Below are 24885 nucleotides of genomic sequence, written 5' to 3'. Positions count from 1 at the left end.
ACCTCACAAATCTGTGCACCTGACCACTTACTGTGAATATCCTGTCTGAGCAGTCACTGCTGAAATCACTGCCCACAAATAAGACTATGCAACTCAAAAGTTACCATATTTTTTTCATTTAAAAAAAGCAGAGCACATTACTTGTCCAGTTTGAACTAAATTCTCCTTGTACCTTTACTACTACAAGCAATCACCATCTGAGACAGTTTTAAACTTACAAGGTTACAGAAGTCAAGGGTGCAAGAATTCTGAGTGCATAAGAAACATCTGCAGGGCTAACAGAGCAATGAAACATAAGCACAGCTCCCTCTGGTGGAAACACAATTGGAGATTTCATGGAAAAAAGTTACAGTTTTGATGCCCGATATCAAGTACTGATGCTCACTCTCAAAATCTAATAAACTGCAGTTGTTAGATGTGGTATGAGGCATCACATGGCAGACAGATGCCTAAGAAAAGTGAGGCATTGGATTTACCCTGAGGAAGACAAAGCAGCCTTCTCAAACAAGGTAAAGACAATTAAGAAATAGGAAACAGCAAGTACCTGGGGCAGAACCTCCAGGAAGAGGCAGGTGTGGCAAATGGAAAAAAGGGGGGATGAGTGGAAGAGGCAATGAAGGTTCAGGTTATGAAAGATGCACATAAACAGAGAACACAGGGAAGTGAAGATTTAATAGTGAGAAATATGAAAAGAGCAAATGAGCTACAAGATGTGAATGAAGTAGATTAACAGTTAACAGCATGTGGTTGGTTTTGGTTTTTGGTTTTTTTTTTCATAAATACCAGATACACACTAAATGGAGTAACACAGTGATAATAGTGATAATTTTAAAGGGAGTTTAAAATGTCAGTTCCCCTCAAGTTACCAATATCAACCGAAAGTCATCCAACAAAGTTTTAAGAAATGATTTTATTTCAAATGCCTTGACATTGCATGAATACATGAAGAGATTTGTTTTTAAGGATCTGGGCTCTGTGTTTGCTCAGGTTAAATAGCCTAGAGAAGAAACGCTTTCTGGAGAATTAGAAAAGCACATTCCAGTGTTCAGCATGCTCCAGAAGAAAGTTTAGATTAAGTACTTCAGAAAACAGTCTAAGCTTTCCATATATGTATAAATATAGTTGTATATGCTATGTCTAAAAAAGTATTTGCACACACAGTTCCATATCTAAAATGTGCAGAGGTTAGCACATACTTAAAAAAAACAATTTTTGCTACTAAAACCTGCTCACATATAAACCTTTTCCCACTTCACTGAAGTGTTCTGGTTTTCTCTGAAACATGAAATTTATTTTTTTCCCTTTTGTTTCCTTAATATATATCATGAACTATTTACATCCTTGTTGCAGTTTATATCACAAGTGAACACTGCAGGTTTTAACAGCAAAACGAATGCACATATCCTACCAGCAAGTGCTTTATTACAGGTGGAATAACTGCAAGCTTTTGCTGTATTTCCATGTTGAATACTTAGCTAATACAAAACAAACTGAATCTTGAATGTTCACCACGTAAGTATTTATTCAGGGTTTGTTTCTCCTTTTAATTTCTAATTTGACTTTCCCTTTATTATTTCTATCCTTATATTTTTCTGCTTTACTTCCTCAAAATTCACAATGACATTAGGCAAGAGTAAAATACAACTTCGGTGGGTTCTTTTTGGCATGAGCTATTCTAAGTGCAAAGTTCATTGACTAATTTCTGCTGTGTAAGTATTGTGCAAAGAAGCACAACCCAAATATTGTGCAAAGAAGCACAACAGAAGAAAGCTCATATTTAGTAAATGAAAACAAGTCACAGACTGTACTACCACAGATAACATACGAGCCACTTTTGTTCAGGAAAGATACTACTCAGGAAACACTCAGTTTAAGTTATATTCCAGATATTGCCAGAATTTTTGTCTCCTCATATTTTCATATTGAAGCTCTGTGTGAAAACTCAACACAGCCATATTTGCAGTCAAGAGAAAAATCAAAGCAGTGTAAGCAAACAGAAGTCAACAGACTGCAACCATCGGTCTACCTGAAAATTCAGGAGTACTGTATGCTTAGTTCTGAGTTTGGATAGTTTGGTCATTTAAACTTCTACCACCTTCAGCTAAGCTATTATCTGACTAATTCCCGATTCACATGAAGAGTTGTCATCCCAGTTCTTTAACTTCTTGTATTTTGGTCACAGACTGTAGTTAGGCCGCGGTGCTCAAATGCTGACCAATTCACACTTTTCAGCACAGAGAACACATTACCAGGCACATAATTTTATCCCCAGCTTTCTAAATTTAAAACAAACAAACAAACAAAAAAACGCCACCCATAACGCCCTCTTGCAGCCTCTTCATCCCACACAGGTATATGCACACCTACTGTAAATGAAATACAGGTGTTACCAATGGTCAAAATGCAAGCAAGCATGCAATGGCAATGCTTACAGTTTAGCAATGCTACAGACACCCGTATCTACACTGAGAGATGTGAAATTTGTAGCCATGTTGGAGGATGGGGATGCCCTGTCAAAAAAGTCACTATCATGATTTCAATGAAGATCACTTGAACAATAAATGTGTTAGAAAGAAAATGAGTTTTGAAAGCTACTTCCAAAAAGTTCAACAGATGGCTTAACTTCCAAATTAAAATTTAACTTCGGAAATTAAATTTTTAACAGTATGGATTTAAATCCAAAGTAAAGACCAGAAACAAGTAACTGATCCTGCCTTCAGGAAATAGAAACAATTCCTTGACTTCAACTTAAATTCAAAAAGACAGTAATCATATCCTTGCAGGATACGCAAAATAATAATTATTCATATTAAATGAAGAATTTTATATTCCCTGCCACTGATTAAATATTAAATTCAAATATTCAGAACTGGAGTTCATGCATAAATAAATACTTAAAAACTGAAAATTCTACCCAATCAGCACAAGAAGAAAAACATTGGTAAAGCTATAAGAGTAATATAAGCTAACTTCATATAGCTTCTATTCTAAACTGGTTATCTGATTCTTTTTCTCCCATGTATGCAGGGTTTATCCACAGCTACTAGCTCAGCAAGAATTGAAAGTTACCAACTTCAATTGAGGACAGTTACACGAAAGCCTAACATCCACATCAGCCTAACAACGTGCAGTTAAGCCTGGTAGCTTTTACATGCCTCTGCAATAAACATATAGGATTTTGATTTCATCATTAATTTCAAGATAGGCAATTCTGTGAATGCCTTGAGATGCACTGTACTTTAATTCTGAAAAATTCCTGTTACAATAAAGCATTTCACCAGGCATTATCAATGACTTAGGGTACTTTTCATCCAAGCATGATCTTAATCATATACATATATATACACACACACATATATATATATACACATATACATATGTGTGTGTACAACACTGAAGTATGCAAGTGATAAAGTGCAAAATTACTGTAACTGTCAATATAAGAAAAGGATTAATTACAATGCAGTTCAACAGTTCTTAACAAGTGACAGTAAAAGCAAAATACTACTCATTGTATACATCATTTAAAATAACTCTGCCATTGAATTGGGGAAAAAAGAGAGAAGTCTGAGCCTGTTACCAATGCTCAAAACTTAGCAATACATTACCTTTTGCATGCACATGTCAGCTATTATGGACAGAGGTATCGTAAGGCTTAGAGCAAGTGTGCCTATCAGTGATGAGGTAAGAAAGCAGCCCCTAGAAAATAATAATTAAAATAGTAAAGAAGTCTTACCTCAAAGTCAAAAGACAACTAAAGTAATACATCAAGCTGCAGAAGGAATTTGATCAAATTTAACTTTCAGTTATTTATGTAATAATCAGAATTTGTGACATCCATACTGTCAAAGATTTATAAAACTATATATACTTCTTATGTAGACTACTGATGCCTACAGGAATTAGGTTTATTTCCCATACAAATCTTCTGAGATAACTGAGGATGCACTACCTCACACACAGGGACTTTAAGTAGAAAAATCTGCACTGTGTTCCCATCTTGAAATAATTTAGTATCAGCAAATAAATCCAACTTGCCCACCTCATTAATTTAAAAAAAAAGTTACCCATGTCAAGAAATCTTATCCAAAAAGATAAATAATTTTGACCAATAGAGAAATTAAGCTAACAGACTGTCTGCTACAATGCATCCTTCAAATAATTCTTCTGAGTTTTAGTGAGACTTCTCTGCTTGGTACAAGTGGTCTCATCATATTACATAAGCAAAAAATGTTAGCCTTCTAAATCATTTAGGTGCAAAAAAACAAACCAAAACAAAAAAAAAACAACCAAAAACCATATTATTTCTGTTCTTAAGTGACAGAACAACAAAACTGTGTGCATGTATCAGCAGCAGCCACAGAAAACTAACCTTTCTTCCCAAATGTATTTGCAAGTAGTATTCAGTTTTGCAAAGAACCGATTTACTGAATAGAGTTGGAAAGAAAAAAAAACCTCAAAAGAATATGCAACTACAGACCTAAGATAATACGTGAGCTCCTAGAGATCTTCTGCACTTCAATGCAACCCAAATGCTCTATAAATGAGTCTAATTGTCTGAGCCATGTTGATATCAAGTGAAATGCATACAGTACAATTAAAATACGACTGCCTTAGTCAGAAGTTGCCAAGTATAAAGTAAGTCTCATTAGCAAACACTTCTCTATGAAACAGTGTATTCTACCATGTGAAGAAAATGAATACAAGATGCTATCTGCCCATTTCAAATCAATGACGGTCACTAGTGGGCTGGGGTCTTCCATTTCAAAGGTACCTGGATTATTTTATTTCTTCGTTTAAAACAAAGTCAATTCTTCTCATCCTTGAGAAGCACTGAAAATCAGTGCTAGCACATTCGTACCCCCATGCCAGTACTTGATTTTGAGATGAGCCAACAGTGTTTTCATTGTTTTTGTAAGCTTTTTAGTATTGCTTATATTGAAATTGCGTTTAACCTTTTAACAACCAATGCTGTAGTCTACTCTAACCTTATACGAAGGCATTAGCATCACAAAAGCATGTAATCAATAAACTAAGCAAAGTTAGATGAGAATATATTCTGCAATGCTTTTTAACTAGGACTGGTTAAAAAATTGCCAATAAATATAAAAACATCATTATGAATTTTCCTAAATAACACTGTCCCTCCAGGAAATACACAAAAGTTTTCAGATCTGCTATAGTTTTTGAGCTTTTCACCTAGAAATCTCCTGTTCCAGCCTCTGCTGCAGACCAAGCCAGACTTATGCTATCATTAAATGAACAAAAGGTAGGCTGATGTATGAATTACCATACTTTGGTGATTAGAGCATTTTAATGTGATTTGGTGCACTATTTCTCTGAAGACTTAAAAAAGCACAACTACAGAATTCTTATTTACTGTATTCTGACTCATATTTCCACACAGCCTCAGAAACTGAAGAATGTTAAAAAAGAAATTCATGCTATCCTATCACTACTGTGACTCTATACTGCCAAGTCTTTTCATCTCAAAATTTCAGTTCTATAGTGAACTATGCACACAATCTCTTAATAAATTCTCTATATAACACACACATCACTTGCTCTTTAAAGAAAGCTGCTGCTCTTAAACAGGACATCATGATTGAATAGATGACACCCTGCAACTCAAGGCTAGAAAGCAAAAATCCTACCAATTTAACATCCCAATATTTGCTGACATAGTTAAGACAATTTAAACTGTGAAATTTACATGAATAGTACATACCATAACCACAGGAACTCTGACAGAACTGTTCCAATAAGGCCGTTAATGACAATGCACATCCATATCAGTTTACTGGGAAACTCAAATGCCTCAAAGCCAGTATAGTGAAGCAGAAAAAACCCCGGCCATAGCAGCAATAGATTGAACAGTCCTACAAAACCTGAGTATAAAAGCAATATTAAGTTAATGAAAATAAATATCGTTCAGCATTAACAACTGAAATCTTGAACTCTGCTATTCTGACAACGCACATACATGTGCAACAAATCAAGATTTTAGGTCTTTCAGAGAGAGGAATGTAAGAAACTTTACCTTACACTAACAAACACCGCTTAGAACAGATATTCACAGTTTTGAAACTGACAAGAAAGAAATCCACTGAATCAAAAGGGTCTGTCCACATTCCTACAGGTCGCGTTATCTGTGACCGTTGGGAGTGCAAACAAGAAACCTCTCACACAACTAGTTTCCTAAGTACTCATTAACCATGGCAAAAGCAAGCCTTCTCTACTTCCACTGCTATTCTAAGGCCTTTAACTGTTTGTATGTGTTAATCACCTGACAGCAAAGAATTTAATCACACTGAATTAAAATTTTCAGTAACATTGTTTTTATTCTTACCAAAGAACATTGGTATATCAAGTTTATCTTCTCTATCTACTTTTCTTTTTATCATCACTATGTACACAGCATACAGCATTGCTCCTACAAGAGACCAAAGGGAACCTGTAAAGATGAAAAACACCAGCTTAAGATACGTCACTTGTGACATGCATTAGGATCAGCTATTCAAAACATGCCTATTACAAAATTGTCAGAGATACAAACTCTTTGTTATGGAATCCATCACTATGTAAAGAATATGGAAAATGCAGAAAGAAGCTCAAAAATGTAAACGCTGAGTCAGTTAAGCTATAAACTAGCTTTAGAAGTTGAAACTACAGAGACAGTTTGTGAAGTGTCAAGTATGAAACACAACTTCAGTACAACACCCTGAGTATTATCCAGAGATGGTACTCATCACCGCACAATCTACAGTTATAAAGTAAGTAAATACCTATTGTATCTCTTCCAGGAGATTTCTCAGATCCAGAAAGGTTAACAAGTACCACACCACCAATGCTAGCAAAAAAGAAGAAATGCAAAATGCTACTTAAAACACAAAAGCTTTTTTAAAAAGATGAAAAAAAGGAAGGAAAATAAAAACTTCATAAAAGAGTTCAACCTTTTCATGGTCTTAATTAACCATAACAACTGACTTTTGGCATAGCCAAAAGACATACTATATTGTTAAGACCTGATCCAAAGATATAAAACAAACAAAAAAGCTCCCCCATACAATGCACCAGGCATCTAATAAAGCAGGCTGACAAGACATCACATGTCAAGTCACCTCCATTTTTCCAATATACGTTGGGAAATCAGAGCTTAAAAAGTAACCCCATATTTCCAACAGAAACTTGATTAATCTTCTTTTCCTATGCAACCATGAACTTGATAACTGCTCATAATATGCAGTATTTAAAAAGACATTTTCCTCAATTTCTCTGAGGAGCAAGGATTTAAAAGCACATCAGTATATTGCCACAGACACCATAGGTATCTTTGCCTTCTCAGCATATCATGGAGTTTTTGATTAAATGCTCTATTGCATTATCTTACCTTAAAAAAACTGCCAATAATTTGGACAGAGTAAATCTGTCTCCACTGTTACTTGGAAAGACTGCAGCTAAGATTAAAGTAAAAAGCCCTGCAAGACAAAATGAGAAGAGTTTATACAATTCAGTTTTGCTCTAGTTTGCTCAGAAAAGAGCACTGATGCTTTATGCTTTATATTTCACATACTCATTTCAAATACATGATCTTAGCACCCATAATTGTAAATGGAACTGTTATGAAACCAACACATCATGATCTGAATCCTCAAATGAACGAATAAATACACACAACTAGAACAGCTGACGCACTAACAAACAGCCTGAAAAGTCAGTGTGTTTTTAAAATTATTTTTTATAAAACAACTCAAAACAGGAATGTAATTTTAATGCTCATATTTGAAATCTTAAAAAAAACTATAAGGATATATACATATACAATATTTAGATTTGGTTTAAGATCTACGCACCCAAAAAGTCTTCTATTAAATTACCAAGATAGCTTTACTCTGGGTTGTATCTATTTGACAAACCTTATACCACCTTCCTTCAAACTCACTTTAATTATAGACACACACACATACACTCCTTGATAAGCAAAAAGCAGTGAAATCATAAAGAAAGCCTAAGACTTTGCAACTACATAGTGACATTTAAAATAGATCTTCTCGAACAGTTTTAAGCCTCATCATTTCCCCAAAAACACAGCGAAAACATCACAAGTAATGTGTACACAACCAAAAATAATTCTATGTTATAAAGCTTTATAATGCACATCTGACCGTGTAATTGAAACCTACCAGAGGTTGAAGACAAGATATTAACTATGGCAACTTGGGTATCTGATAGAGCTTCTTGGTAAGAGAAATTTGCCAAGAACCACTGGAGGATGAGAAAAATAATTTCGTGATTACATTACATGACAGAGACAAAATTAGAACAAAATTAAACCAACCACATTCAGCTACATGTGTAATAATGGAATAATATACTTCAGAACTTCAACATAATTAAATAACATAATGGTAACACATAATCTAAAGGTACTTTTATCTTGAAGAACTTGCAAAACAAGATAATTACTGCAGATGGGCTGCAAAGAAATTTCCCAAGATACATGGGACATTAGTCAGCCTAATCTTCGTTCTAAAAAGCAAACAACACTTACACTTAATGCCTCAGAAAACTTTGGAAAGATTCATGTTGGTCAATTCTCTCAAATATAAAAAGCAGCAAGTGCTTAAACATTTCTTCATTTACGTCTCATTAGGAAAACCTCAGATGGACAAGAAAGTTACTCTCTGAAGTCTTAGACAAGGCTATTTGTACAGTCCAAGAAGAAATACACAGACGTGCTATTAGCAGCATCCATGAGTGGGATTTGTTTTGAACCTAATAACTTCAGTCTAGAAGATCTGCATGTGTATATACATGGAAATACATTCAGACCATTTTCATTGAAGACTGTGTAGATGTAACTCCAGATTTTGCTGCATTAAACATATCCAACATTGAACAATTGGACCTGAAAGCATGGAAATCACTGTGAATCTTTTACAACTGCCATTACAGCTAACTATAACCCCAGGATTTCTGTTATCCTCCTTTCAAGGAGTTGCACACTTATGTTCAGCATGAGGCAGGTTTTACTATTGACAATTTTTTTTACCAAAAGGGGCATGAAGAATACAGTTCCTCTCAATACTCCATAGATAATTTTCACTACTATTGTACAAGTTCTAATTGCAATCTACAGTTTTCTGGAAACAAACAAACAAAAAAAACCACCAGAGCACATACCACAAAGCAAAAGAAAAAGCTAATCTTTGCTACTTGAGTTGCAGTGAGTTTTCCTACAGTTTTTAATATTGATTCCTGCTCCTTAACTGCTGGGTAAGACATGCGAGACAACTTTGCTTCCAGCGCGTGGCTCGATGGGAGCTGCCGAATCTCCATGATATTACTGAACCTCACGCGAGGCTTTTTGGGAGCTTAAGAGAAAAGAAAAGTTGCACGGGATCATTAAACTTCTCCAGACAACACAACATGCTAATAAAACTATCATGTTTTAATATAGCATTGATCCCCAATTTATGACAAGTTTTTATCCAAATAGAAGACTTCCCACAATTTTTATTTCTTAGAGTACTGTTTTGCTATTTGGTAGGTTGCTACTGAGGCAAAATACAATTACTGCTTTAAATCAGCACAGTTGTCTATTAAAAAAAAAAAAAATCCACATCATTGAAAACAGCATCTTTCCTGTCAAAAATACCCACAAGACAACAATGAAGTTTTAGTTAGGAATTATTCTGATAGATATTACAAGCAAGATTGACTATTAATCTAATAAAGAAAGTTAACCAAAAACTACACACAACTATACCTAACTGCAAGGCCAGTTATTCAGAGTATGAGAGTGTCCAACAGTTGTCAAAGCTTAGCAGAGATCACAAGGTCACTTCCTCATTTGAAATCCCTAACTAGCCAGAGTATCAGCACTAGACAGTTCCAGATTTCGTTTATAAGATTACCGTAGTATTATTTTCCTATGGAACGAAAACATTACACACTACATATAAATATTGATTTGATTTGATATGAAACAATACCTCATTTTCCAAAATACCAAAAAAAACAAACAAACCTTCAGCTAAAGCAATCATCAAGTGATTCTTACCTGCTACCACAGGACAGCAGAGCCTAACAAAGCAATTCTAAAAATGTCATTTAGAAACTAACAAAGAGACTTTCCCCTTTATAACCAGGGACCCTTTTGCTGAGGATCAGACAACTGGACTTTTTGACAGCCAATACTTCTTTAATTATCTGGGACAGCTAGGCCTGCTTCAGCTACTATCACAAGATAGTAAAGCTCAAATAAAATCAGAATGCACATAGACTGGTAAAATTCTTACTTTGACTGCTTTGCTCCTGCTCTAAAAAGGACAATAGCTTGTTTTTCCAGAGGCTCACTGCTGCTGGTCATACAAGCCCAGAAGGAAAGAATCACAAGTACTGAACCCAGCTGGTCCCTTGAGATAAACATAGGCTGGATCTGTAGTGACCAAGAAAGGTAAACTGAACAATAGGCCTATGTTTTCTCTACCTGAAAGTAAATATGAGACTGCAATTCATGCATCATGAGATTTAAGGGGAAGAGGGAGAGAGAAAAGAAAAGGAAAAAAAAAAAGGTAAGTCCTGCAACACGACAGCAGTTCTATCAATGAAGAAGAAAATAAATCAAAGAACTAGCATTTCAGCATTCCAGAAAATCTTTACTCACTTTTCTCTGTATCATTATTATTACTGCCACTCTTTTCAGTTGGCAAATCGTGGAACTTTACAGGAACATATAAAGGTTCGCTCTGAAAAGATGCAGTGTAAGTAAAATACAATTAAGCAGGATATTTAAATTATAAGCAGAATTAAATTCTTCAAAACTAAGCACAACAAAAAGATTGATGAATACTAAGAAAATCATTTTTAATTGAATGTCAAGAATGCTCATGTATTACCTACGCATTACATTCAACATACTGGCATTTGATAACTGTGTGCTTTTGAGTATATCCCTCATGAACACAAAGGTCATCCCTGAAAAATGAAAACCTACTGATTTAAAATTAGAAAACAAAAATCACGGAAGTTTCATAGGTCTATAGCCTCTGTCCAAACACAAAACTAGAAACAGAAAATATGGCATATCCATACAAAAATGAATCTATTTGAAACTGGTGAACTACAACTAAAGTTCAGAATACATGTTTGGGAACAGAACTCCAGTATTCAAGATACTTTGCAGGAGTTTCAACAAATTTCCAACAAGACAAGAGTTAAGCAGCTTATTAAAATTAAATTAATAAGCTGTAGGAGTGAAATAATAAAGATGTTCCAGTAGCTGCATTTTTATTAGGCTCCTTGTTTAGGACCTGATTTTTTGTGAGTGTTTAACACCAAATTGTTTTACAATGAATCCTACTTCTAGGGTCAGATGATCACAGTGCATTGAGCAAACTAATAAGATTATTTTTTAAATGCAGATGAATAAATTCAGTTGAAATAACAAAAAATGAAATCTGAAAAATCTCTCTTCAATTTCTCATTTGGTATAAGATACACATTACATATTGTAACTTGTCAGTGCTCAATTGCCATCCCTTAAGCTATTACAGAAACAGTGTGAGCTTCAGATCAAGTTCTGCGTTTTGAATTAATTTCTGGATGTGGCCTCCAATTTCTGGATGCAGATTAAGCAGCAGTCTGCGAGCAACAGAAGCGTAACAAATTGTCATTTATGGACAATGAAAATCACTACAAAAATGCCATCTGGCTTATCAGCAGAATACCAGTAACGGCATTTGATTCAGTACACTGCAACACTTCATCCAGTGGAAGGAGGAAGGCAGTCCATTCATCTCCAACTGCAATGCCGTAACACAGCATACAAGATACTCAATGAACTGAACACTGTTTATTTGTCTTGAAAGTTGTTTGGCTTTACCACTCGTTCTCAACATTTTGTTTTGACAGCTACTGATCTGAATATCTAAACATTTGCTTTTTGCAATATAAATATTTATTTCATAAAGTACTACCGAAATATTTAAATATGTGTTTCATTGAGCTGACGATCTGTATTTCCCATAACGTGTGTGTATGGGAACTGCTGAGTGACAGCCTGAACCTCTGATTGATCACCTGAGGTGAGCCATGAGTCAGCCAGAGGAGCACAGCTGAAGGCAATTCACCTGTGCTGCCGGAAGGGGTGGAGCCTGGCTGCACCCCTCCTAGACCTATTGAAGAGCTGCTACCAGCGGGGAAGGGTCTCTTCTGGAGATTGCCTCTGCTGGTGTTTTGTGGTGAGCCCAGCATAAGGGTAAGCCTTCCATTTATTCTCTTTTGTTATCATAGTCTACTTTACCTAACTCTCTTGTTTATTCTGTGATTATAACAACCTAATATTCTTTGATTATACAGAGTAGTAACACTATTTGCGGTACTTATTGGTAATATTTAAGTTACTATTTTCCTTTGCCAAAAAGTGTTACATAAAAGTAGATCACACTTTAAAGGCAAGAAGTCAGGATAATGGTGTCATGTTAAAATATAAAGCACCAACCTTCATAAATTAAGGAACTTACCAGAGAACTGTTTACAGCATTATCTGTTGTACAAGCAGCAAAATAACCCTCAGCATCTGCAAACTAATTAAAAGACCCTTAAATATAACCATTTATGGTGACACTATTTTGAGATCAAGTTTCTTAATGTTTTTTTTTCTATAGTTCTGTTACAATTCTTTCCCCAGCATCCCCACTCCAATAATCAACGAGGCTTAGAAGTTCAAAAAATAACTCTGTTTCAGCAATTCCCTTTATCTTGAGTGACCCCACTGAATGCAATACCCAGGTCCCCAGCAGGACCAGGCTGTTAAAATGCCAAAACTTAACAAGTTTACTTAGTGAGACACTCCCCTAAGTTATTGCACATACATTACAATATTCTTTTTGTTTCTTTTACTGAGACAAAACTCCTTTGCATAAAAGCATGGAACTCTTGACTTAGTTTTAACAAGGTTTCAATTAGGATGAGTCAGCTATTATTTTTCCTCTTCCTTTCCACAAGCTAACAAGCTACCCCTGTTCCCTGATTAGCAGTTGATTGTTCTACAGTTCTGGTAATAGATGGTATCTGCTAAATGAAGTCTTTGATGTGGAAAAGGGCTTACAGTAAGGTGTCTTTACCTAAACAATCACGGTTGAAATAACAATCTATAAGTTTGCCATTTTTGTTCAGGTTGATAAACACAAGGTATTTTAAAGGCACTTGTAGTAATTATATTGTTGAATATTTAACTAAACTGCTTGAAAAACAAAAAGGCTCTGCAAAAAAATCAGTTCACAAGACGCCTGCATCATTACCTTTGACACAGCACTGCACTGAACTCAGCAGTCTGTTTAACCACTACAAGTACAGCTATCACTATCAGGGAAGTCTGACATATTCAGAAGGACTGAAATCAGTTCTTTTCATACAGCTCATTTCTATGAAGAGATGTTATTAACTACATGTTCTTGGATCACCTTTTCTGTTACTTGAGTGCAAGAATAGCATCAGGCCAAATGCCTTACTGCTTCCTGAGTCCTGCTGCTCAGCATTCTGAAACTCTGGCACAGAACAAGCACTCTTCAACATCTTTCACTTCCTTAGAAAGTGCCTCTGTTTCTGTAATAATTTTAGACTCTAGCACAAACTGTGCTCAGTTCTAGGATGAGCAACAGAAGGCCATTCACATGCATGAAAGTTACCAAGTACAGGGTTAAGATCAGGAAAAAAAAAAAGAAATCATGGCTCTAAATACAACTTTAAAAACCTCAAAATCTCTTAAAAAAAAAAAAAAAAAACAGTTCACAGTTCTGCTAGATGTAAAAAGGGTCATTAATAAAATTTATGTTCAAATACTAATTCAATTGGTTACAGATGTAGGGGAAGTAGAAGGGCCCACAGCAGTGAGGCTCATCAGCTCTTCTTGAAAAGAATCATCCCCTGCAACCATTTAAGATTAACTATAAGGCTAAATGGCCAATGCTCTGGCTCAGTAGAACATTTCTTGTGATTCCTCACATACTTCATACTTTTCTACTTTCAGTTTCTTACTCTTGAGGCTATTATGATCGTCTACTCTGCCTGTGCCACGGTTCAACTTGTAAATGCTTGACTTAAAACATTTATTTAAGCAAGCATACAATTTTTGATTGCCTATTTTAGATTATTCTATACAAACTTCTACAACACTAAGCAGTTATAAAGTTGAAATACTTACAAAAGCTGCATGCCTTCCACGAAAACCACGAGTACATTGCTGCCTCCACGGTTTCCAAACAATAAATCCCAAGAGGTATAGAACAAACATAGATGTTTTTGCAAATGTACTGAAAAAAGGTTTGTTGTACTTTGTAAAAACGTACTGTGGAAAGAAAATAATTGCAGTATCCAAAATTACCGGTTATGTTGGAATTCATGACAGCAAATGAACAGATTCAAATATATATAAATAAATGAAGTTGAAATAACAAAGAACGAAATGATGAATACTTCTGAAAAAAATCTCTCTTCAATTTCTCATTCAGTATAAGATACATATTACATATTGTAACTTGTCAATGCTCAATTGCCATCCCTTAAGCTACTACAGAAACAGTGTGAGCTTCAGATCAAGTTCTGCGTTTTGAATTAATTTCTGGATGCAGATTAAGCAGCAGTCTGCAAGCAACAGCAGTGTAACAAAAGCAGGACAGTCTGGTTTCCAAAAATCAATGCTCCAAGTCCTGGCAACCACGATCAAAAGACAAGGGGTCCCACCTATTCTGGGGACACTGTCCCCCAAACTATCTTAAATAGCATCTTTTAAGGTACTATACCACCAAAGGAAAGCTACTTTTTGCTTACTAACCAATGTATTGATTTGCTATTGAACTCAATTAAGACTAAAAACACACTTATATGCAAATATTCCTAAATGAAAGACCAATTTTATAAGTAGTAACACAGCAACCACAGACCAGAAAACATTTTCAGTAACATTTCAGTATCAGCAGCGTTTCCACCAGGTCATTGGAAAAAAAAGTCATATTAATAACAGCATGCTAATGCACAAACACTTTTATGTCTCCTTTCAAAACTGATAATGACCATAATTCCAACTGTTTAGGAACCTGAATTATTTATTAATTTAGAATTTATTAAAAATTCAATTTCTACTGCTAAAGCTCTGCTTAAGGTCCTAAAGCTTAATATTAAGTAAATACCAGGCCAGTTTTTGGACTGACAGACTGAGCTGATTACCACAAACTTTTCCACAATTACAGGTTGCAACTCCATAACACACAAGGCCTTTGATCCTAGACTTGTGGATGTTCTAAGTCTACCATACCACCTAACCTGTAGTGCCACAATTCATTTACTACTCACAGAAAGCTAAGGTATTAATCAAACTGGCAGTAAACAAAGTGAATTCCCTGATTATAGTACATTTTCATGAGCTTACTTTGTTTCGTTTTAAAACTGTCATTAACATCTTCTATACTGAAGCCTATAGTCACCAAGTTGAGCTTGTTCATAACTTGTAGCATACACAGGTGACTTCAGTAACCAAAGGCCACTGTCTTCCCCTTATTGAAAAGAACGTAAAGAGGTTCAAACCTACTGAGTGTGAGAGACTATATTCCCTCTGAGCTTTTCCTCTTAAATAGGATTTGTTTAAGATTTAAGATGCATGGAGCAATACTTACAGAAGTGAGTTCTGAAGAGGCAACCCATATCACATCAACAAGGAGAAGAATGACAATTCCTAGAGCCATTCTTCTACGCTGAGAAGATGAACTGCTCTGGGAGCTCATTCGATTCATGATAAAAACCCACACCATTTGTAACCTATTCAGTATTAATAAAGGAATAAAACCCAGGAGATTACAAACAGCAAGTTAAAATAAACAAAAACAAAATAATTAAACAAACGAAACCCAAAGCATTTCAAATATATGAGATGGACCCACTATGCCAGGAGACACATGTTTATGTTTATTATATTTATTATAAATACATATATAATATATATTATATATAAATATTTATTAAGAGGTCTATCTTTGACAGATCTGGTGTGAGACTTTCAGAAAGATGTGAGGGATGATTACAAAGTAAATCTAGACTTTGCAATAATTTATCTACTGGTCTAGCACTGAAGCAAGCAGGTGAAGTGTGCAGCATGCAAATTCCAAAAACACGTTGTAAGTTCTGCAAAAAGTAAAACTGCATTTCTGTAAACTGAGATATTCCAAGGAATTAGTTTGACAAAAAATAAAAATACAAAACAACACAAATGACTTATGCACCTCAAACTATTAGAGGTGTCTGTTTGATAATTCATGAGGTACAGGCATTCTAGTGAAAATCTTTCAAACAACAGGTAAGCACGCGTGCAAGAGAAAGCTTTGCCTGTTATAAGGAAAAGCTCGAAGAGCTATGATTTTGGCAGTGACTTTGCTATGTTACTTATACGAATAGCCACTAAGAACACTTTATATACTGAGAAATCAAAACTACACCTACATATTAGGTTTAAGTTTGTCAACTAGCAAAAATGCCTTATGAAAGCCGCACAGAAATTACAACTTGACATTCAGATTTCTAAATACAAAAGCCCATTATCTTTTTCATAGGCACATCTCACAGACCTTAGAAATATTCGTTCACGGTAGCAACAGTTCTCAATTAGAGCAACTCTGGTGAGCTAGCAGCTGGGTTTAAATGCTTACAGGTCAACCATTTCTGTTGAAAATGAAAGAGTACTGAAAGAGCAGAAGTATGTGGCGAAAATTTGCATTTGGAAGATGATTATTTAGAATGAAAGCAGTAAAATTATGTGCAGGAGATGAGCACAGCAGCAGTGCATACACCAACCTTCTTTCCTTTTCTTTCACGAGGCAGAGTACTTCTGTTTTATTCAAAGCAGAGTAACCACAAGAAAACAGAACTGATATTGCTTGGGTTGGCCAAAATAGTGGCTCTACTGACTTTAGAGGGTTTGACTTTGCAGCAGTTTGCATTAAAATTAAATGTGAGTGTAGTGTTTTCATTAAGTGTTAAGAGTTCAAGAAATTCTTCCAAAAAAACCCTTGTTTTTCATCCTGCTTGTGTTTTAATTCAAGCATTAATCACGAGCACAACAGATCTACATGCACTGTTATTTTCAGTAGCGCTATCAGAAAGTGATTCAGTCTTGTCATATTATCTTACAAGTGCCCATTTTAAGACTTAAACTTAGGAAAACCTCAAATTTTGTCCTTGAAAGTCTCAAATACAAGTTTAGATACGGGACAGAGTTGGATGTCTCATAGTTCTGTCTTCTCATAGTAGAGATACTGATTTTCATTAGAAAATATGCATATGGCAGTTCCATGATTAACATTAATTTATTTGCCTATTTTAATAAAATGTATTAAGAGTTTATTTGCAACAGAACATATATAGTGTTTCTTGCTGTTTATCAGCATAAAAAACTCAAACATGCACCGCCATCAAGTAGCCAAAGAGTGATTCACTTTTTTGGAGCAAATCCTGATCTTATGGTAAAGACAGGTGAACTGCTCTATTAATACAGTTATAGGAGTTTAAATTACACTTTGATTATTCCACAAGTTAACAATCATTCACTGTCTTTTCATTATTAATGCTTTTTTTTTTTTTATGACCGTGCCAGTGCCACTGTTTTCAGTGAGGAAGCTGCATGACTTTTTGTAGTTTTTCTTTTTTAGACAAGCTTTTTCTTCAGATTAATCACTTACATCTTATTTGTCACACAACCATAGGGGTTGGAAGGGGCCTCTGGAGATCATCTAGTCTAACTGTCCTGCCAAAGCAGGTTCCCTAGAATGTTTTTGTGCAAGTGCTTTTGGGGTCACAACCCTATTTCCCACTTTTGTTTCGTGTCTTTGCCACATTCAAACATTGCCACTTTTACTAACTCCATTTCTCAGAAGAGCTTATTTCCAAAGAAAAAGATTACCAAGCAGAGTTCCTGAAGTACAGTTATACTACCAGACCTATACTGATACATTCCATGTGTGGGCATTAGTTCTGGGTAATTATTCTGCTTTCCTGATAAAATGGTGGGTTTGACAAAAGCAAGTAAAAGTCTGTAGGACAGGAGCAAAGTTATGAAAGACTCAGCAAGGAATTGCAATCTCTATTCAATACAGAATAAAGGAGAAAACATTTCTTTTCAAAGAGAAAAAATAGGGATATTATTTTAAATCTGAGCAGTCCAACAAGAAGGTGCTTAGAATCTTGTGAGGGTTTTTGAGTGCTTAGGAATTGGTTTAATAGATACTATATACTATGGTGTACCAGCTGTGTTGCCATTTTATTATGACTAATCACCCACAAGGCATTACATTAAGTTTTGTTAAATATAGCCTACAGATCACTCACACGGTTGCATAACATGCAGTCAAAATTGAAGCTGGGCATTAAAAAGTTGCAAAGGACTTTGTAAGGACTTTCTTATAAGAGAAGTCCAATTCCTTGTCAGGCTACAGGGTGACAAAAAACAGTGCCAAGATACAGCAGAAACAGAAAACTACTCCATCCTTTCATCACTTACATGCTGAGGATAGTTGGAGGAAAGGTAGGTGGGAACAGGCAGGAATTACAGCTGGCTAATGGATTTGAGATCCCTACGTGACATGCTCATACCCATCACTCTTCTGTTCATACCACAGACTGCTCCAAAGCACACAGCCTGTCTAAACTGTGCTTAGAGGTATCTTCAGGATACCCCTCTCTCTGACCTGGTAATCTCGGCTGGGGAGCACACTAACCCCCCTGTGATTCTGGAGGAAACAGTCAGAGACCTACTGCTCCAGCTGGACTGTCACAAGTCGATGGGGCCAGATGAGATCCACCCGAGAGTGCTGAGGGAACTGGCAGAGGTGATAGCCGAGCTGCTTTCCATCATCTGTCAGCGCTCCTTGTTGACTGGTGAGGTCCCAGAAGACTGGAGGCTTGCCAATGTGACTCCCATTTATAAGAAAGGTCGTAAGGAAGATCTGGGTAACTACAGGCCTGTCAGCCTGACCTCGGTGCCAGGGAAGGTTATGGAGCAGATTGTCTTGAGGGAGATCATGCGGCATGTGCGGGGTGACCAGGGGATCAGGCCTAGCCAGCATGGGTTCATGAAGGGCAGGTCCTGCTTGACCAACCTGATCTCCTTCTATGATCTAGTGACCCATCTGGTGGATGAGGGAAAGGCTGTTGATGTGGTCTACCTAGACTTCAGCAAAGCCTGTGACACTGTCTCCCACAGCATTCTCCTGCAGAAGCTGGCAGCCAGAGGCTTGGATGGGTACACTCTTGGCTGGGTAAGGAGCTGGCTGGAGGACCAGGCACAGAGAGTGGTGGTGAATGGAGTCAAATCCAGCTGGCGACCGGTCGTGAGTGGTGTTCCCCAGGGGTCGGTGCTGGGGCCTGTCCTCTTCAATATCTTTATTGAGGACCTCGATGAGGGCATCGAGTGCACCCTCAGTAAATTCGCAGATGACACCAAATTGGCTGGAAGTGTGGATCTGCCTGGGGGTAGCGAGGCCCTACAGAGGGATCTGGACAGGCTGGAGAGCTGGGCTGAAGCCAATGGGATGAGTTTCAACAAGGCCAAATGCCGGGTCCTGCACTTCAGCTACAACAACCCCAGGCGACGCTACAGGCTTGGGGCGGTGTGGCTGGAGGACTGCGTAGAGGAAATGGACCTGGGGGTATTGATTGATGCTCGGCTGAATATGAGCTGACAGTGTGCCCAGGTGGCCAACAAGGCCAATGGCATCCTGGCTTGCATCAGAAACAGTGTTGCAAGCAGGAGCAGAGAGGTGATTGTTCCCTTGTATTCAGCACTGGTGAGGCCGCACCTCCAGTACTGTGTCCAGTTTTGGGCCCCTCACTGCAAGAAAGATATTGAGGCCCTGGAACGTGTTCAAAGGAGGGCAACAAAGCTGGTGAGGGGTCTGGAACACAGGCCATATGAGGAGAGGCTGAAGCAGCTGGGAATGTTCAGCCTGGAGAAGAGGAGGCTCAGGGGAGACCTCATTGCTCTCTGTAACTTCCTGAAAGGAGGTTGTGGTGAGCTGGGGATCGGCCTCTTCTCTCGTGTCATTAGTGATAGGACCAGGGGGAATGGTTTCAAGCTACGGCAGGGGAGATTCAGGCTGGACATGAGGAAGTATTACTTTTCAGAAAGGGTGGTCAGGCACTGGAATGGACTGCCCAGGGAGGTGGTGGAGTCACCGAGCCTGGGGGTGTTCAAGGAAAGGCTGGATGTTGTGTTGAGGGACATGGTTTAGTGGGAGCTATTGGGAATAGGTGAACGGTTGGACTGGATGATCTCTTAGGCCTTTCCAACCTTGGTGATTCTATGATTCTAGAGACAGTGTACATTCTGTAGTTGCTTAGTACTATGTTAGGCTTCTACAAACCACTCGCATTAGGATCTTTCAGTGGGAGTGGAGACAAGGACAACAGAATTCCTAGTACTTTGCGATTTAGAGGCTACATTGAAGTCATTCAGAGCATAAATAGATTACATCATTTCTTTTCTACCTATACCTATTCTTCCATAATAAGGAAAAAAACCTCAAGAAATTCAAGAACAGGGAACTAACAAGTCTCGATTGTGCAGCAAGATGCATATTCCAGCTAGTAGCTGACTAAAAGAAAGTAACACTTCACACAGAATGAAAGCCAACCAGTATTATAAGTTTTAGACATGTTATCCTTACTGACAAAGAACAAGTACTCCCAAACTTGCAGTGGAACAGAGTTATACGCATTTCTCCATGTTTGGCTTCTGCACAATGACAGCAATCAATTCTAATAGAAATGAATAAAGGAAGATCTACTCATACGTACCTTCCACAGTAAGTGTAAAACACAAACAGAAAACACTAACACATTTGACAGATCATGTCACAGTGACGATAATCTCCTAGAGGAAAAAAAAAAAAGCTCTGTCTGTATATTATACACTTAGATTTGCAAAATATTGTCTAAAATTAAAAGTCCAGCTAGCATCGACTGCAGCTCAAGTCCTATTTGTTAGCGGCATATAGACAGAGGACCTTAACATTTGGTCCAATCAAAACACTTGTAAGTCAACACTGAGTTGCATGAAAACAGGATCATTTACTGTAAGGTATGTTCCAAAGATCACTGTCCCTTCCTTCCTTATTAACAGAATGCAGGCGGCTCCTATGAGAAGGAAGCCAATAATACTGCTTCTATCAGACACCTCTTCTGAAGAGCAAAGCTTTCTCCTTTCAGAATATTCAATTAATGAAGTGCATAGAGTTATGATAAACTTCAGCTACCAGAAAACACACAGTTTAAATAGAAGTGGTGAGTTATAAGTAAATGCAATATTTCAGCCTGTTACATCCAGCAGATACTTTAGCCTTTGTTTGCTTTCCGCTTCCGTTATTAGGAAATTCACTTTCCATGTTGTATGACTTTTAATATACTGGGTGAATGTAAATATTTAAGGGAATGTTCATTTAAATTCCATTCTTAATATCATTATAATTTTCAGCAATTACTATGGCTACCTTTTTTAAGTATTTTCAATTTTTATTTACCATTTTAATAGTGTTAGAGTTGGGATTGCCATCTCGTGGAACCATTTTTCAGCCAGCTGCATGAAGATCTTCTGGAGAAAAAAAAAAAAAAAAAAAAGCAGCTGAAAGAAAGCACATTTATCAATTCTGTCATGTTGTTGCATTTTGCTTTTCAAATAATAACAGTATCCTATATCACTTCATTCACCACTTCAATTTATGGTACTCAGAACCAAAAAAAGATTTAAAAAACAGTATCTACATAACCCCCAGTAGGTGCTCAGCTTGCTGCTTACATTGAACAGGCACGAAGTGACTGACTACAAAGGACACAAATGTATAACTACAGCGATACTTGATGTGCAAACTTGTTTCTACAGCACTACACATATCAGTGGACACATCAATCACTTTTTCTGCTGCCCACCCCGCATCAAAGGTTCAGTCCTAAAAGAGAAAACCACATGAACTTCACAAGATACGTAAGCACTTTTACTGTACTGATGATTAGGAAAGAGATCCTTATGAGTAAAAGAACTGAAAAGTCGTTCTAAGGCAGGAGCATTGCCCCTAGGTGGTTTTATGAAGAAAACTAAACTCCCAAAGAAGTATTTCAGAAGAATAACGATACCCAGAAGAGAAGTTCAGTCACCCACTATAAAGAGAGCAAGTCAACTTGAAATTCTTCCTTGTGTGTGAAATAATCTTGTGTAAATATAATAACGAAAGACAACATACCAAGGTTTAGCCACAGAAGGAGCAGCTTTAGTTTTTCCAGTTATACTGGCTGCTCCAATCCCACAAGTTCTGGGGGAACCCCCACTCCTTGAACATGTACTGTCACCATCAGGTGATTCTCATTTCATGTTTGATTACTTTCAAGATAAGATAAACAGAAACAATGCATTGCCTTTTAGTAGAAGAAAAAAAAAGCTGAAAGTAAATTGGCTGAAATGTTCAAGTCATCCTTCTAAATCTGGAAATGTACATCACAGCAACGTTAGTCTAACACAGCTTTGACCTATGTTCTCAAGAGGTACCACTGGGTAATAGTAAAAGCCAGAGCCTTTAGAAGAGGTGGAGAGTTGAAACTTATGCAGCTTGACAGCCGTGCTCACTGAAGCCCTGTAATCCTCACTCAGGACAAGCTTCCTGCAGAATACAATGAGGCAAAGGACCTCACTTAAGGATTAAACCTTTTCATGCCAATATTGTGTGCTGTAAGTAAAGATCACCTTTCTCAGCTACATAAAAAGTTACACAAGCCCAAAATATGCTGAGATAACACTCTAATTCTATTACCAACAACAAAAAGAGTTAAAACTTAGTTTACATAAAGAGATGCTTTAGAAATCTGCTCGCATACAATACTGGAAAACATACATACAGCATCCCAGCATGACTACGTGCTGCTGGGCATGGGCATCTATCGCCACATCAGTCATACACGGCAGCTTCAGGCTGAAAGCCGGCAAGTAGAACCGATGTTGCCTGGTTCTTCCTTTCCTCCAAGAACAGAAGAGAAAAAAAATTAACGTCAGGCTGCCTAAGCTCTTTCAATGTAATCACGTGCACAGCAACAGACTTCTGTTAGACACCTGTAATTCCACACTTGGAGCTCGCTAGGAACAAGTGACATCTTCCTCACCATCTAATCGAAAGCGAGACCTAAACATATCGCCGTGTGTCACAGCACAAACAGCCACGGGCCTCTGACAGCAGCCAGCACAGCGGCCTTAGAGCCACACGTCACCCCTCGGCCCTCCGAAAGGCCGAGCCCTGCGGGCACACCGCGAAACCACCGCTCTCACAAACACGAGTCCGAACAGCCCGGGCTCTTCCTTTCCTGCCCAGTTATCTCCGGGTGAAAGCGGTACCAACAGAGGAAGGGGAAGCGAGCGAATTCCCTGAACGCGCTCAGAACGCAGTGGAAGGCTGAGAGCAACGCGGGGACCGTGAAGGGGGAAGCGGGGGAAGCGGGGGAAGCGCGGGGTCTGTCCTGCAGCCACGCGTAGAGCGAGCAGGGGCGAGAGCCGGACAGAAGGACGGCGAGAAGGGACCTCCGGACGGCTCGCACACACGCGGCCCCTCCGCCCGCACGCGACGGGAAGAGGAAAGCCTCCCTCGGGGCAGGCGGCGGAGCGAGGCGGGTCGGGCCTCGCCCCCTCGGCGCCGCGGAGCCGGGCAGGGAGCCTCTCGCCCACGACGGCCGGTGGGATCTGACAGGCGGCGGGACCGCAGGCAGCCTCCCCAACCCCGCGCGCGACCGCCGGGACGCGCCGCCGGCTGCCCCCCGCCCGCGGAGGTACCTGAGCGCCGCGCAGGGCCCGCAGCACCGCCGGCACCGCCCGCGCCCCGCCCCTTCCTCCTCCCCTCCCAAAATGGTGCCGTGCCGATACCGGCGGCCGAGAATCCATCCCCGAGGCAGCGAGCGGCCGCCCCGCCCCTGGGCCGGGCCAGGGCCCATCGAGGCGCTCGGCGCTCCGCTTGCCGGCCTGCCGTCGGGAAGCGCTCCGGGCAGCGTCTCGTTCGGCTGCGGCGTTGGAAGTCCACGGCTGGCGCTTCCCGGCGGCGAGCGAGGGGCTGGGCGGCACTGCGGTTCCTTCTGACGGCAGCGGGGAGCAGCCGCGATGGAAGAGGATTTCCTCCACGTAGTCGTAATCGAGCGTTTCGGCAGACTCGTCAGTGAGATGCTGGGGGCTGAGGTCGAATAAACAAGTCGAGGAACAGAACACAGGCACAGCACGAACTGGGGGCTGGAGGAGTAGTTCGGAGCTTGAAACGGGCGCGTTGTCTGTGGTCTGAGCCCTCCAGGAAATGTGGTGAATTAGCTCTTGGTTCAGGCTACCTGGTTGTAAAGCATTCCGAGTGTATGTTATAAATAATACTGTATTGATTCATTGTCTTTCCGTCCTTACTCTTCTGCCTTCGAGCCCAAACATGCAGTAAGGTGCTTTTGTATTGAATTTCGACTTCACGGCTTTGGAAGGAAATTGTGGACAAAATTCGTTTATTAAAACTGGTAAAACAACAACTCTGTAGAACTTGTGCTTTCTGTAGAACTTGAAGGACCTGAAAGCAATGCAATATGTAATTATGAAATCGTGTGTGCATCTCACAGCATCTAATTTCATTTTCCTGTCAGTGTTTATGCTGGGACTCAGTAAACTTCCACGGCTCATCCAAGGTCGCTAAGTTAATGTGTGGCAAAGAGATCCAAAGAGCTGTGACTGCAGCACGGACAGAGAGACTGCAGATAATGCCTTTTTATAGCTAATGGCGCTTAGTTACTGAGTAGATGTTTTGAATTTTTAATGCATAATTTATATTAAAATGGAGT

The 24885-nt window shown here is 38.6% G+C and overlaps 1 protein-coding gene across 8 annotated transcripts in view; it reads right to left on the bottom strand.

The window, feature by feature from the left end:
- Positions 1–23904, bottom strand: part of SLC35F5 (solute carrier family 35 member F5) — a 33040-nt gene extending 9136 nt beyond the window's left edge. The window contains exons 1-15 of one of the 8 annotated variants that reach the window (XM_042827182.1): positions 23855–23904; positions 22929–23051; positions 21567–21637; positions 20845–20920; positions 15678–15819; positions 14210–14353; positions 12528–12590; positions 10670–10751; positions 9184–9374; positions 8184–8265; positions 7391–7478; positions 6786–6850; positions 6350–6454; positions 5729–5888; positions 3609–3699 (exon numbers count right to left, since the gene is read on the bottom strand). In XM_042827182.1, coding sequence (XP_042683116.1) covers positions 3609–3699; positions 5729–5888; positions 6350–6454; positions 6786–6850; positions 7391–7478; positions 8184–8265; positions 9184–9374; positions 10670–10751; positions 12528–12590; positions 14210–14353; positions 15678–15812 — 1206 coding nt within the window. In that variant the 5' untranslated portion in view covers positions 15813–15819; positions 20845–20920; positions 21567–21637; positions 22929–23051; positions 23855–23904. Of the gene's footprint in view, positions 1–3608; positions 3700–5728; positions 5889–6349; positions 6455–6785; positions 6851–7390; positions 7479–8183; positions 8266–9183; positions 9375–10669; positions 10752–12527; positions 12591–14209; positions 14354–15677; positions 15820–20844; positions 20921–21566; positions 21638–21812; positions 21932–22928; positions 23052–23143; positions 23505–23854 lie in introns of those variants that run through there. The other 7 variants (XM_042827177.1, XM_042827183.1, XM_042827179.1 and 4 more) reach the window with 7 other exon arrangements.
- Between the last annotated feature and the right edge of the window lie 981 nt (positions 23905–24885).

Source organism: Centrocercus urophasianus, unplaced genomic scaffold (genome assembly GCF_019232065.1).
Source record: "Centrocercus urophasianus isolate 14NV4802_14NV808 unplaced genomic scaffold, USGS_Curo_1.0 seq_28, whole genome shotgun sequence".
NCBI lineage: Eukaryota > Metazoa > Chordata > Aves > Galliformes > Phasianidae > Centrocercus > Centrocercus urophasianus.
Note: the sequence above shows the minus strand (reverse complement) of the source record. Positions and strands in the feature narration are given on the sequence as shown.